The sequence below is a fragment of the Bos mutus genome, chromosome 3 (genome assembly GCF_027580195.1).
Source record: "Bos mutus isolate GX-2022 chromosome 3, NWIPB_WYAK_1.1, whole genome shotgun sequence".
NCBI classification, from domain to species: Eukaryota; Metazoa; Chordata; class Mammalia; order Artiodactyla; family Bovidae; genus Bos; species Bos mutus.
In genome coordinates, this window is record NC_091619.1 from 32,424,446 (window position 1) to 32,435,418 (window position 10,973).

The 10,973-nt window shown below is 55.8% G+C and overlaps 1 protein-coding gene across 3 annotated transcripts; it reads right to left on the minus strand.

Moving 5' to 3' along the window:
- Positions 1 to 204: 204 nt before the first annotated feature.
- Positions 205 to 10,524, minus strand: ATXN7L2 (ataxin 7 like 2). 3 transcript variants are annotated; one of them, XM_070367532.1, is made up of 11 exons: positions 8,805 to 10,524; positions 6,851 to 6,916; positions 6,364 to 6,468; positions 5,737 to 5,947; positions 5,156 to 5,346; positions 4,441 to 4,523; positions 3,906 to 4,159; positions 2,889 to 3,084; positions 2,632 to 2,753; positions 1,362 to 2,157; positions 205 to 355 (listed from the first exon to the last, which is right to left on the minus strand). In XM_070367532.1, exons 1-11 carry the CDS (start codon positions 8,929 to 8,931, stop codon positions 341 to 343), a joined length of 2,166 nt encoding a protein of 721 aa, XP_070223633.1. In that variant the 5' UTR covers positions 8,932 to 10,524; the 3' UTR covers positions 205 to 340. The 3 variants fall into 3 exon arrangements, with proteins under 3 accessions (XP_070223633.1, XP_070223632.1, XP_070223634.1); XM_070367531.1 differs by having other exon boundaries at positions 5,156 to 5,442; XM_070367533.1 differs by lacking the exon at positions 6,364 to 6,468 and having other exon boundaries at positions 5,156 to 5,442.
- Positions 10,525 to 10,973: the final 449 nt, after the last annotated feature.

The window sequence follows — 10,973 nt, forward strand, 5'->3', positions numbered from 1 at the left end:
AGAGACTAAAAGTACAAAAACATATGACCATAAGAGATTCTTTTGCAGGCAAGTGATAGGAGCTGGAGGCTGGCTGCCTATCAGGTCAGCCTCCTGGGGTGTAGCTGGGGACAGTAAGGACACTCATTTTATTACACTTCTTTCCTTCCTATGTTTCTGTTTTTATATTTTCTTAGCAGCAACAGAACAGGAAGACAGTCTTGAGGTATTTTAAAGAGGTTTTTTTTTTTTTTCTTAAAAAAAATAATATAAAGTTATAAAAAGCGGCAGCAGCCTGGGGCCCGGATCTGGAGGGGAGGAGGTGCTGGCGGCTCCATTGCAGTGGGCAGGCACTTTCTCGTTAATGGGCTTTTGACTGCAGGAAGACAAGAGGCAAGAGACAGGGTCAGGCTAGGGGGTCTACCTGTCCTCCTATCCAGTGAACTATGTGGGCCATAAAAGCTAAGGTTCCACTTCCTCCTGCTGGTCTTGCATAAAGCTAGGCATGGGGGAGGATAAATGCCTGCCCAGCAGAGGCAGTCTGGAGATCACCCATGCAAGTGGGGGACACAAACACACTCAAACCCTGGGCAACTGTCAACTTATTATTACTCTCATATGGGTGCCAAATGTGTTGGGATGCACCTGGTCAGTGCCTAAACCAGGATGGCATCCCCTCTTCCCACCCAATTCATCCTTCCTGGCTAAGATCATATGTAAAGCTCAGAGCATGCTACTTCAGGGCTCCCATCAGAAGAGGCAAGTAAATCTGGCTGCTGGCTTTACTGGAAACCCTGGAGAGTTTGCCTGACACCTGAAAACCTGGCAGTGGATACATGTGCAAGGTGGGCAGTCATGCATATGGGGACCTTGGGTGGTGTCCCTGCCCTTTCAGGCCCTAATGCCCGAACACAAAACCAACAAACAAGACCAGCCCACCCACCCTGTGCCCAGTGTGTTAGGCCACAGCTCTGGGACCCCAGCTCAACCCCACTGCCCAAACCTTTCTTATCAGAGCTCATGGAGTCCAACTTCCTTTCCTTCAGGGAACAGAGGTAGCTCCAGTTCCTGGAGTGAGGGCCACAGCCAATTCAGATAGTGGCCCTTTAATTAAAGCAAAAGTTGGGGAAGGGGGAGAGGCAGAGGCAACATCTCCTTAGCCCAAGAGACAGGGCTGGGGAAGGGGAAGGCCCATCAAGCAAGAGCTGGGGTCACCTCTTCCTAGAGAAGATGGCCCAGGAACTCTCAACTTCCCCAGTCTTCCCCTCCCTGCACAAATTTTTTACTTAGGCACCTCTTTCTGTCAGGTTCCTGCTGGGCACGCCAACCTCATCCATCCTGACCCTTTCCCGCCCCCGATCTTCAGGGAGCCAGGCTGGTACCTGCAGTGTAGAACACTTCTCCTCAAAGGCCAGGGCCGGACCCGGCTTCTTGCGGCGCACAGAGCAGGCCGCGTCAGCAGGGGCACCGGCCTGGCAGTGCTTGGCCTTCACTGGCCGGCAGTAAGTGGCCAGGTTTTTCCGCTTCTTGGCTACCTCCTCCTCAGAGAGGCAGTTGGTCGGCAGGGCCTTGGCCGCATGTCCAGCCACCCCCTGGCTGTCCAGCTGAGAGGCCTTGACTGGCGTAGGGGGCTGATGAGGGGAACCCCGACAGTCCAGAGGCCCTGCCCTCTTCACTCTTGGCCCCACCGTCCCATTAAGCCCCAGGCCCAGAGCAGGTTTAGTCTTGGCTGTGAGGCCCCGGCATCCAGAGGGCTTGCCTTTTCCAGTGGGCTCCAGGATGCAAGTCCGTTTGAAAGTGGTGGGGCCGGGCGATAACTTTCGCTTTCGAGAAGGAGCCTCCACCTCAAGCCTGTCCTTGCCTTTGGACGACTTGCTGGCCTTGGAAGGTGGGAGCTTGCTGAACGACGGGGATGGCGTGTTGGCAGGCAGTGGTGAGGTGATGGCCTGGCTCCCGCCTATGCACTCCGCCTGACTACAGGCGGCTGCCACGTTGGGGGAGCCTGCAGGGTAGCTGGGGACAAGGCTGTCCTTGGTGGGGGGCGTGGAGGCGGGGCAGGTGGGTCTGGGGGGTGGGCCTGGAAGGCGAGGGCTGCTGCCCGTAGGGGATGGACTCAGGGGAGCAGATGGGAGGGAGCTGACAAGGTGGGATGGAGGCTCAGCCGCCGGTGGGATCTTCCTGTGGCAAAAAGAGAGCCCCACTGTGATGCCAAACAAGCCAGAGGGCATCCCTACCAATATACAACAGCCTTTCCGCCCCATGGAGAAATGGCCCAGAAACCCTGGTGGTGCTGCCATCTTCTGGGAGATGCTGGAACTGAGGAACACGAAGAAGGCCCAGGGACAGACAGAGATGGAACTAAAATATAGATGCTTTAAGAATCTCACTGTAAATCTCAGGTTAGCCATCCCCTATCCCTACTTACCTAAAAGGTACTGGTAAGAGTTAAGATCCACCCCCAGACGACCCATTCATGCCCGACCTTAGCCTAGCTCCAGGCCGCCAAGTTTCCCCACTTCCTCTTCATCCTACTTGGGGGTTTCCTGGCCAATAGCCAAGCCACGTCTCTAGGTATGTGTGAAGAATTAGGGCTTCTGAAGCCCATGAGTGCCTGGGACCCAGGGAGGGAAGTTCTGGGGCCGAGAGACTCACTTCCACATGTGGGAGCTGAGGTGCCGTTCCAGCATGGAGCTCAGGGCCGAGCAGAACCGGTCCAGCCGGCGGCTAAACACGTAGCATCCTGGACTCACCAGCCGGCTCCCAAAGGTGCAGAACTGGAGGCAGAAGGAAGGTACATGGTTACCGGTGCCTGAAATACAGGGAGGGTACCTTCACACAGAATCGGACCTCCTTCCCACACTCTGGGCCAGGAGGGCTGCCCCTTCACCCCCACCCCCCTGGGTCCTTACCGCCTGTGGCCGAGGAGGCCGGTTTGCATAATGGCAGTCAGTGGGGAGGTGGAGTTCATCAGATGTCCCCTCCTCCTCACTCTCCTCACTGGAGGCCTGGGCCCCACCCCGGGGCAGGGGGAAGGGGAACAGGCCTGGATCCCCATCACCACAAGGGCCTTCATCATCCAACTCACTCTCAGAGGAAGCCCGGGACCTGGAAGGGCCAAAGGGGATGTGAGAGCAATGTGATAGACGTGGGTCGGGGACGGGGGTGGGTTGTCTCTGAACCCACTAAGCTCAAAAAGCCAGGGCAGACACCCTGTGGGCCATCAGACAAAGAGGAAGGGGGCCAGGGAGGGAGGGGACAGCAGAGCTCAGAGAGTCAAGAGCCAGAAAGATCAGGGGCCACAGCTCCCAAGGGATTCTCTCCCCAGCCCCTTCACTTTCCAGGCCCTGCCTCCTCAGGGGGAAAGTCTGCTCCAGATTCGCCTCCTCCAGAAAATCTTCTGAGTGTAACTGCACTCAGCTCGGGTCAACCCAGTCAATTTTCTCAACCCCCTTCTTGCATCACATATTCCTGTGAGCCTCTCTGTGAGCTGAGCCTGTGTTTCGTGTCTGCCCCTCGTGTTACAGGCAGAGATGGGTGTGTGTCTCCTTCAGCAAGGCAGGCTCTCCCCCGGGTCCAGCGCAGCCTCTGCACACGAAGGGGCCAGTGAATAAATACACAGAAGGACTGCCTCACCCAGGACCCTGACCCTTCTGGCTCCCCGATGACGACTTTTCGCCTGGTGGGAGCAGCTGGGAGAGTGTTTTTATCCTGGGTGTTGGATCGCTACAGAGAGGCAGGGGTATTGCAGTATGCCAGGTTAGCAGTGGGGGAATCACCTGCTTCCACATCACTGCCAGGTCTCCTCCCCCACATCAGGGTGGAGTGAGCAGCATTTTCCAGGACACCCCGGGGCCTGTCTCCAGGGGTCCCTGACGGTTTGGGGCCAAGCGTCCCCAGGTCAGATGGGTGCTGGCTCCTGGACCTACCTGGGCAGTGCACAGTAGGGGTAGGTCGGCTTGGCACGAGCAGAGAAGGCGCCGCTGGGAGCAGCTGCTGCTGCCACAAGTTGGACTGAGGCGGGGGGCTCCTGGGAGGGGCGCTCGAGAGCTGCCTCCTTGCGCCCTGGGCTCTTCTCCTTGGGAGACTCCCCTTTGCGGGAATTGGCCTTCAGCTCTGCCACCAGCACGTCAAAGTCCTTGGCTCGGCCCTGGACCTCCCGGCGCTGGTGCACCGAGTGGATCTAGAACACAGCAGGGTGGAGGGTGGGGAGGGGGTGTGAGCTGAGCAGGGGAAGGGGAAGCAGTGTGTTCTGGCTTAGGCAAGCAGACAGATTAGGGGGGGATCTGGGAGCCACCCCCTGCCTGCTGTCCCTACCTTGGGCCCACTGGGGCAGCCCCTTCTCCCCATCCCTGGTCTGGGCTTAATCCCCATCCCTTGAGTTGGACCTTGGATAAGATCGCACTTCCTCTCCCTTCCCAGGGTCCATGTTCTCCCTCACCAGGCAGAGGGAGTAGAGCTTACCTTGCAGGTGAGAAGGCGGGTACAGATCTTTTTGGTCTCTGGATTTATTACCCCACACTGCCTGTTGAGGTCACACTCCTTCCCTGTGGGGAAAGCAGGTCCCATGAACCCCACAGCCACTTAGAGGAGGCCCAGGGGAAGGTCTGGCATCTTCATGCCAAAGGCCTGGGAAGAGCTGGGCCTAAGGCAGGAAAGCCTCTGGCTCTCAAGTCTGCGGCTGTAGCCTTCCAGACAAACTCCTCTGGACATCAGCAGCATTCTGCTGGGCGTAAGAACCATCCCGTCCCCATTACCAGCCCAAGAATCCTTTGAGGGGCTCCAAGCCCCAAAAAGAGCAACATATACCAAGAAACAGGAGCAGCCACAGGCATCTGGAATGCCAGGGAAACCAGCTATGGGAGGTTTCTGGTGCCCTGGATCTAGGTGAGAAAAAAGATAAAGGTCCATAGCCCAGGGTGAGGAACAATACCTTCACCCTTGGGCACAGGCTCCCATAGCCTTAATCAGGACAGCTGGACTGAAGAGAATCTTCCAAGAAAGCAAGCAGGTCGAGTGAGTGCCCGTGTCAAGGGATGACCAGGGGTCCCTGTACCCCAGAAATCTGTGATGGCCAAGCCCCCTCTTCACTGACCCCCTCTCCATCAGACCCAAGGACAAAGTTGTCCAAAGGAGTCCCCACTCTACCTTCCTGACCCCCAAGACCATGACTACTCACGAGCCATCTTGCGGTGGGTTTTAGGGGGCAGCTTGGCCCCACCAGGCTCCTTTTCAGAAGGGCTGCCTTCAGTCCGGTGACTGGGACCCTCGCTGGGGGCTATCTCGATGCTCTCTCTGCCAGGAAGTTCTTTAGAAGGGGATGCCATGGGATTTTTTCCAGGGGAGTCCTTGGTGAGGCCACCTGGCTGGCTGAGGAAAGCAGAGGGCGGGGCCACCCTGATTCCATGTCCATCGGGCTTCGGAAGACTGGACATCTTCTCCAGATTCACCACAGGCACGAAAAGGCTATACGTGGAGAGACGGTGTAGGCTGGGAGGTAGGGAGGCTGGGTCTGGGCCCCGGATTCTAGCCCAGGACCATCTCCTTTCCCAGAATTTGGGTGGGCTCCTGCAGGGGTGCAGAACTCGGGACAAGGGAATCCCATATTCCCTGGAGCAAGCGGAAGGGAGCTGCAGAGACAGCTGGCTCCCTCCCACCATGAGCAGTGCCCATCGCCCCATGGCTGCTTCCATTTGTGTCAACCCCTCCTTGGGCTGTGTGGTCAGGGCTTGTTTCAGGGAGTCTCCAGCCTTTCCTTACCAGAGGTTGTCCTTCTGGGTCTTCTCAGGAGGCTGATGGCCACGGCTGCGAGACCCCTGGCCCTTCTCCCTGGAGGAGGTTTTGGTAGAACCTGGGCCCCTACAAGCAGGGCCCTGCCCATTCACTACATGGCATTTCTGAGAGCTGGCAGGGGCTGGAGGTGGAGGTGGGGCCCGGGTGTAGAGCTTGCTGAGGGGCCCATGTCTTCTTTCTGTCGCAGGAGGAGGAGAGAGCAATCGAGGTGAGTGCTATTAACTGCCTCCTGCCTCATCCTCCTAACCCTGCTCACAGGTTTATGATAGAGAATCTGCAGTTTCCGAATGTTAGGTTTTAGATTTGCCTCCTTCCCCTTTGAATCTGCACCTTCAAGACTGAAAATTCTAGGACTCTGCTTCCTGAACCTCTTAGCTCTTCCCAGATGCTAGAACTTTACTCCACCAGATGCTAGAAGTTTGCTTCAACAATAATCCCAACCAACCACAATGTCTGAAGCTCCACCCCACCCCACCTTCCTATTCACAAAGCCTCCCTCCATTACCCACGTGACCTCCCAACTGGCCCTGTCCTCAGAGTTCCAAGTTCCACCTTCCCCTGTTCCCTCTATCTCCTCCCTAGGGCTCCCCTCACCGCAGTGCTTCTGGAAAGCTTGAGGCTTCACCACTTGGCTGCAATGGTTACATACAACCAAATAGAAGTCGTCATGGGCAGGGCAGTGCCCGAAGATGGACATGTCTGCAACGACAGAAGCCCTTATCACTGGGGCTGGGGATGCCAGTGTTTCCCTGTAAGATCAGAGAAGAGACCCACCCACCACTCAGATGACACTTCCCCTCCCAGCTGATATAACAGGCTTTATGATGGATGCTTCCAGAGTTCAATCTAACCAATCCCTAAGAATGCAAGCTTTCAGGTGAGAGAGCACCAAACACCAATGATTAGGATCTGCCTCAGTAAGTCACAGGAGCCAGAGGAAGAGGCTGACTCAGACCTATCAAAGTGAGAATGCCCAGACTGGCTGCTTCACCGGCTGCAGCCACCTCCTAGGCGGTGGTAGAAGAAGGAAAGGTGGTCCTGTCTGCCCTGGGCCCCAGCCCTAATGTGTGCCGACTCCCACCTTCTTTAATGAGGGTCATGGCATCCAACTTCTTCGGGTTTTTGTTACTCTCCTCCAACTCAGCCCCTGGAGGAGAAACACAGCTCAGAAGGACCACTCCCATCCCAGACGCCCATCTCCAACCCGACCAGGTGCTGTGGCCAAGCAGGAGGAAGCCCCTGCCTCTTGACAAGCACCCGGTGCTCAGGACCACCCAGAGAACCATTCAGTGGATCTTTCTCAAGTGGTCATTCTTCCTTCACCTGCTGCCTCTGGAATAAGCTGGCTCCACCTCGAGGATCCTTTCGTGTGGCTCCTTTACTCCAAGGTGCAGTTCAGGATCCCACTGCTGACTAGTTGGGTGACTGTGGGTACTTATCTCTTTTCTGGGCCTGCTTCCCCATGTAAATGGGGAACAGTCCTTCACTTATTTTACTACAGATCCCTGAGGCCCTCCTTGACATTTCTCAGATGTGTTCTTTCTGCTTTTTTGTGGCATCCCAAACAGATACTCTCCCAGGTCCCCAACCTCAATTTTGTTTCACTTGGGTTGCCATGCCATTGTGAAAGTTACACCCAGTTACTCAGGTCCTGCACTGACAGGATGGCCATACAGCAGAGAAACTGCTATCTTGGGGCCCTTCAGCATCTTCAAAGTCCCCTTGGTCAGCTACGAAAACCCTCTTCCTCTTAAGGGGGTTTGGGCAAGGGTTGCCCTTGTACCTCAGTTTCTGGGTTGATGACAAAAACATCTTATCTATGCAAAGCAGCTCTTTCCCCATCCCCCTACCTTACTGCTCTCCCCTCCCTCCTCTACGCCCCCTCCCTGTCCCTTGGAAAAAAAAAATCAATTCTGAGTCACCAAACCCGTCTGATTCCATTTCCGGTTCTCAATGCACCCAGACCCTGACAATGGCCCTATCCTTGCCCACCCAGCATGGGGCAGTTCTAGGGTGGCCTGAGGCTCCCACTTAGGTCTGCTTCTGACACCTACTAACAGACTTGCCCCTTTCTAGAATGAGAATACTGAGAGTCTTATATAATCTACAGCTGTGAGGGGGTGGGTTAGGTATGCAAGAGACAAGGGGCAGCCCCCACTCTGAAGTCGGTTAAAATGCAGTAATGGACAGAACTGAGCTGGGAGTTGGATGTCTCAGAGGAGAACAAGTGTCATCAGAGACGGCTCCATGTGGTCTCCTCCTCCACCTCTTCTCACTTGCAAACTTCTTCAGGGGCGTGATGCCTGCTGTCACCCCAAAGACCACGAGGCCAGATGCCCCCTGGGGCCCAGGAGACAAAGATCAGGAAAGGGGCTGTCAGCCTGCTCCACCAAAAGCACTCAGGGGCCTAGAGAAGGTGGGTGTCAGGGGAGAGAGCCCGGGAGGTAGGGCAAGAGGCCCGGGAAAGGACGAGGGGTTGGAGGCATGGATGGATGGACAGAAGGAGGGAGGAAGGGAGGATGGATAGATGGATGGACCGATGAACTAATGCGGAGGAGGCGGGGGTCCAGTGGCACTGCAGTCGACAGGCAAACGCCGAAAAGGAGCAGAAGGTGTGGGGCAGAAGGCGACGGAACAAGGGGGGTTGGGAGGGGGGCACAGAATTGGGGTGCGTGGGAAACACGTGGAGAGGACTGTTGCGGATGGGGAAAGCCCGAGGCAGGTGCAAGAGGGGCGGAAGCTGGAGGACAGCAGGCAATTAGAAACATAAAGGAAAGCAGATGTAGGGGCAGGTACTGGGCGACGGCAGAGACAGAGGTGGGCAGGGTGGGCTGCTGGCGGAGAGCCGGCGCTAGGACCCGGAGGCGCGAAGGTGGCGGAGAAGGCGGGCACTAGGACCCGGCGGGTCCTTTGTTTGGGGGGCCGGGGAGCCGGACGGCGGCTCCCGTCGGCAGCTCCCCTCTGCTGGCGGGGGCCCGGAGCGGGGGAGGGGAGACAGGGATGGGGTCTTCAGACTCTAGGGGAGCTTCACTCACCATCGGCCGCGGGCAGATCGGCCCGCTCCACCCACGAGCTCCAGCTCTGTCCCGCGAAGTCATCGAGACTCGGCACCCGCCGCTCCAGAGCGGCCATTGCTGCCGCCGCGCGTTCACGCACCGCCATCACCGCCGCGGACGCGCGCCCGCCCAGGCGCCGCCGCCGCGCGGCCCCCTCCCCTCATCCCCGCCGCGGGCACGCCTCCCCTCTCCCTCCCACCTTTCCAGCTCAGTTGCGCAAGTGCAGCACTATTCGTCTGGCTCTCAGTCTCTCGCCCACATAGCCTTCTGGGAAATGTAGTCAGCTAGGTGGTGCTGTTGCCTACTGAACTTGCCGCGAGAGCCCCTCCAAAATGCATGATTGCGGGGGGAGAAAGAGACCAAAGCCTCAGGACCTCCTCTCTTAACCCTTGTGAACGCATTCTTTCTGCTACCAGCCCCTCTCTTAAACTCACTGCACACAGACCCCAGTCCCAAACCTCTCTGCCCAAGATGCCCCTTTAAGCCGTGCCTCCGCCAGCTGGCTGGCTCCCCTTCTCGGGCTGGCGGCCACGATCGACTTCGCTTCCCTGTAGATCGAATAGGGTAGGTGCAGGGAGGTGGGCGCTATGAATCAGAAGGGCAAAGGGAGGGGGTCTGTAGGATGTGCTGAAGGACACAGGGGTTGGAGTGGGGGAGAATCCTCAACTCTGGTGTGTCTTTGTGGGAAACCCACGCTGCCCTGATGCAGAGCAGAGGGTTGGAATAGCGTTTTCTGGATTTGGTAGGACCTAGCTGAGCTGACCACGATCACCTGTCAGGATGACAGAAGGCTATCTGTGAGCCAGAGCCAGCCCCGGAACTGGGGTAGCCCCGAGGCTGCTGGTGTTTGCAGCATCTCTGGTGATGCGTCTCTCCCCTTCTGATAACTGCGATCGATGATCGATACCCTGTATCGCCTCTTCCCAAATCCTGGTTGGACCCTGACTCCATCCATCACTTTGGCTTCTTTTTCTAACGAATATTTTCTGTGCTGGCAGGGCTGCTACCAGAGCTTCATCATAGGGTGATTTCTCATCAGATCTGTTATTTTCCTTGCTAAGGCCTAGAAAATATTGATACCTTAATCATCCACATCTTTCTCCTCAGCTGATAACGTTCTTTCTCACCTTCATACACTCAAGACACAAAAGCCTGTCCCCTACCCCATCACATCGGAAAAGAGATCCTAATTCTCTTTTCCCTTACACCTCACCCCGTATTCATTCTTTCATCTCAGGGGAAACCAAACTGGAGGCAAAGAAGTCAAGGTCTGTGACTTCAAGACCTCTGAGCGTCTTCTCATTTTCACCCAAGGAATGTTAAAGTACTTCAAGGATGATCTCTGATGGTAGAGCTTCTTAACCTGAAAGCCATAGATGATTCCTAGGAGATTGGCAAATCTGGTGACATTGAGCATAATTTTTTGCCCAAGTGTATTTTTCAAGGGACTATAAATGAAGCCTATGACTGTCTGTCAGAAGGGGCATAGAGGTGCAAGTTTGTAAGGTTAAGAGGGCAATGCATAAGGCCCTCAACTCCTGACAGGAAGCTAGATTAGGTCACAAATGGTAGGAGAGCACAAATGGAAACAGCACTGTGGAAGCCACTATCTCCTGCCTTTTGAGTTTGCTCTAAATTTATTAATGAATTTCAGTTACTTTGGATTGAGGAGATGTCACCAGGCTGGGGTCTGCCAGGAACAACTCAGCCTTCAGACTCTTATCGCTGGGAGTGCAGAGTGGAGAGGAGTAGAATGATGTTTTGGTTGAAAATGCTGACATTTGTCCAAGAACTTAAAGCAAGGGGAGGAGGAAAAAAAATCCCCATAAGGGCTACATTCTTGGCTCCTTCATGGCAAATGCTTGAAGCACTGTTTATTCATATGTATAATGACAAGCACCAGAAAACAACATGCAACATTCTCCCCCCACCCCTGATCTGCAATCCCAGAAGAAGGACATCTACGACCATAATAGTGGAGGGAACTCGTGTTCAGAAAAGGTCCAAGGTGGGCATCCTGGCAGGGTCAGAATTTACTAGGGCAAAGGCAAGTGCCCTGCCAGCTGGCTTCCTCCCGGCAGCTGGAGAAACCAGACACCTTGTCCTACCTCAGGCCCCACTAGGCAAAGTGGTGATGCCAGCCCTGGT

Excerpts from the sequence above, each read along its gene's own strand:
- ATXN7L2 (XM_070367531.1), bottom strand. The coding sequence starts at position 8,931 with ATGGCGGTGCGTGAACGCGCGGCGGCAGCAATGGCCGCTCTGGAGCGG. Across the intron at positions 3,085-3,905 it reads CCCTACTGTGCACTGCCCAG|GTCCCGGGCTTCCTCTGAGA; the intron begins GTAGGTCCAGGA and ends TGGCCCTTCCAG. Across the intron at positions 2,158-2,631 it reads CTCAGCTCCCACATGTGGAA|GAAGATCCCACCGGCGGCTG; the intron begins GTGAGTCTCTCG and ends TTTTTGCCACAG.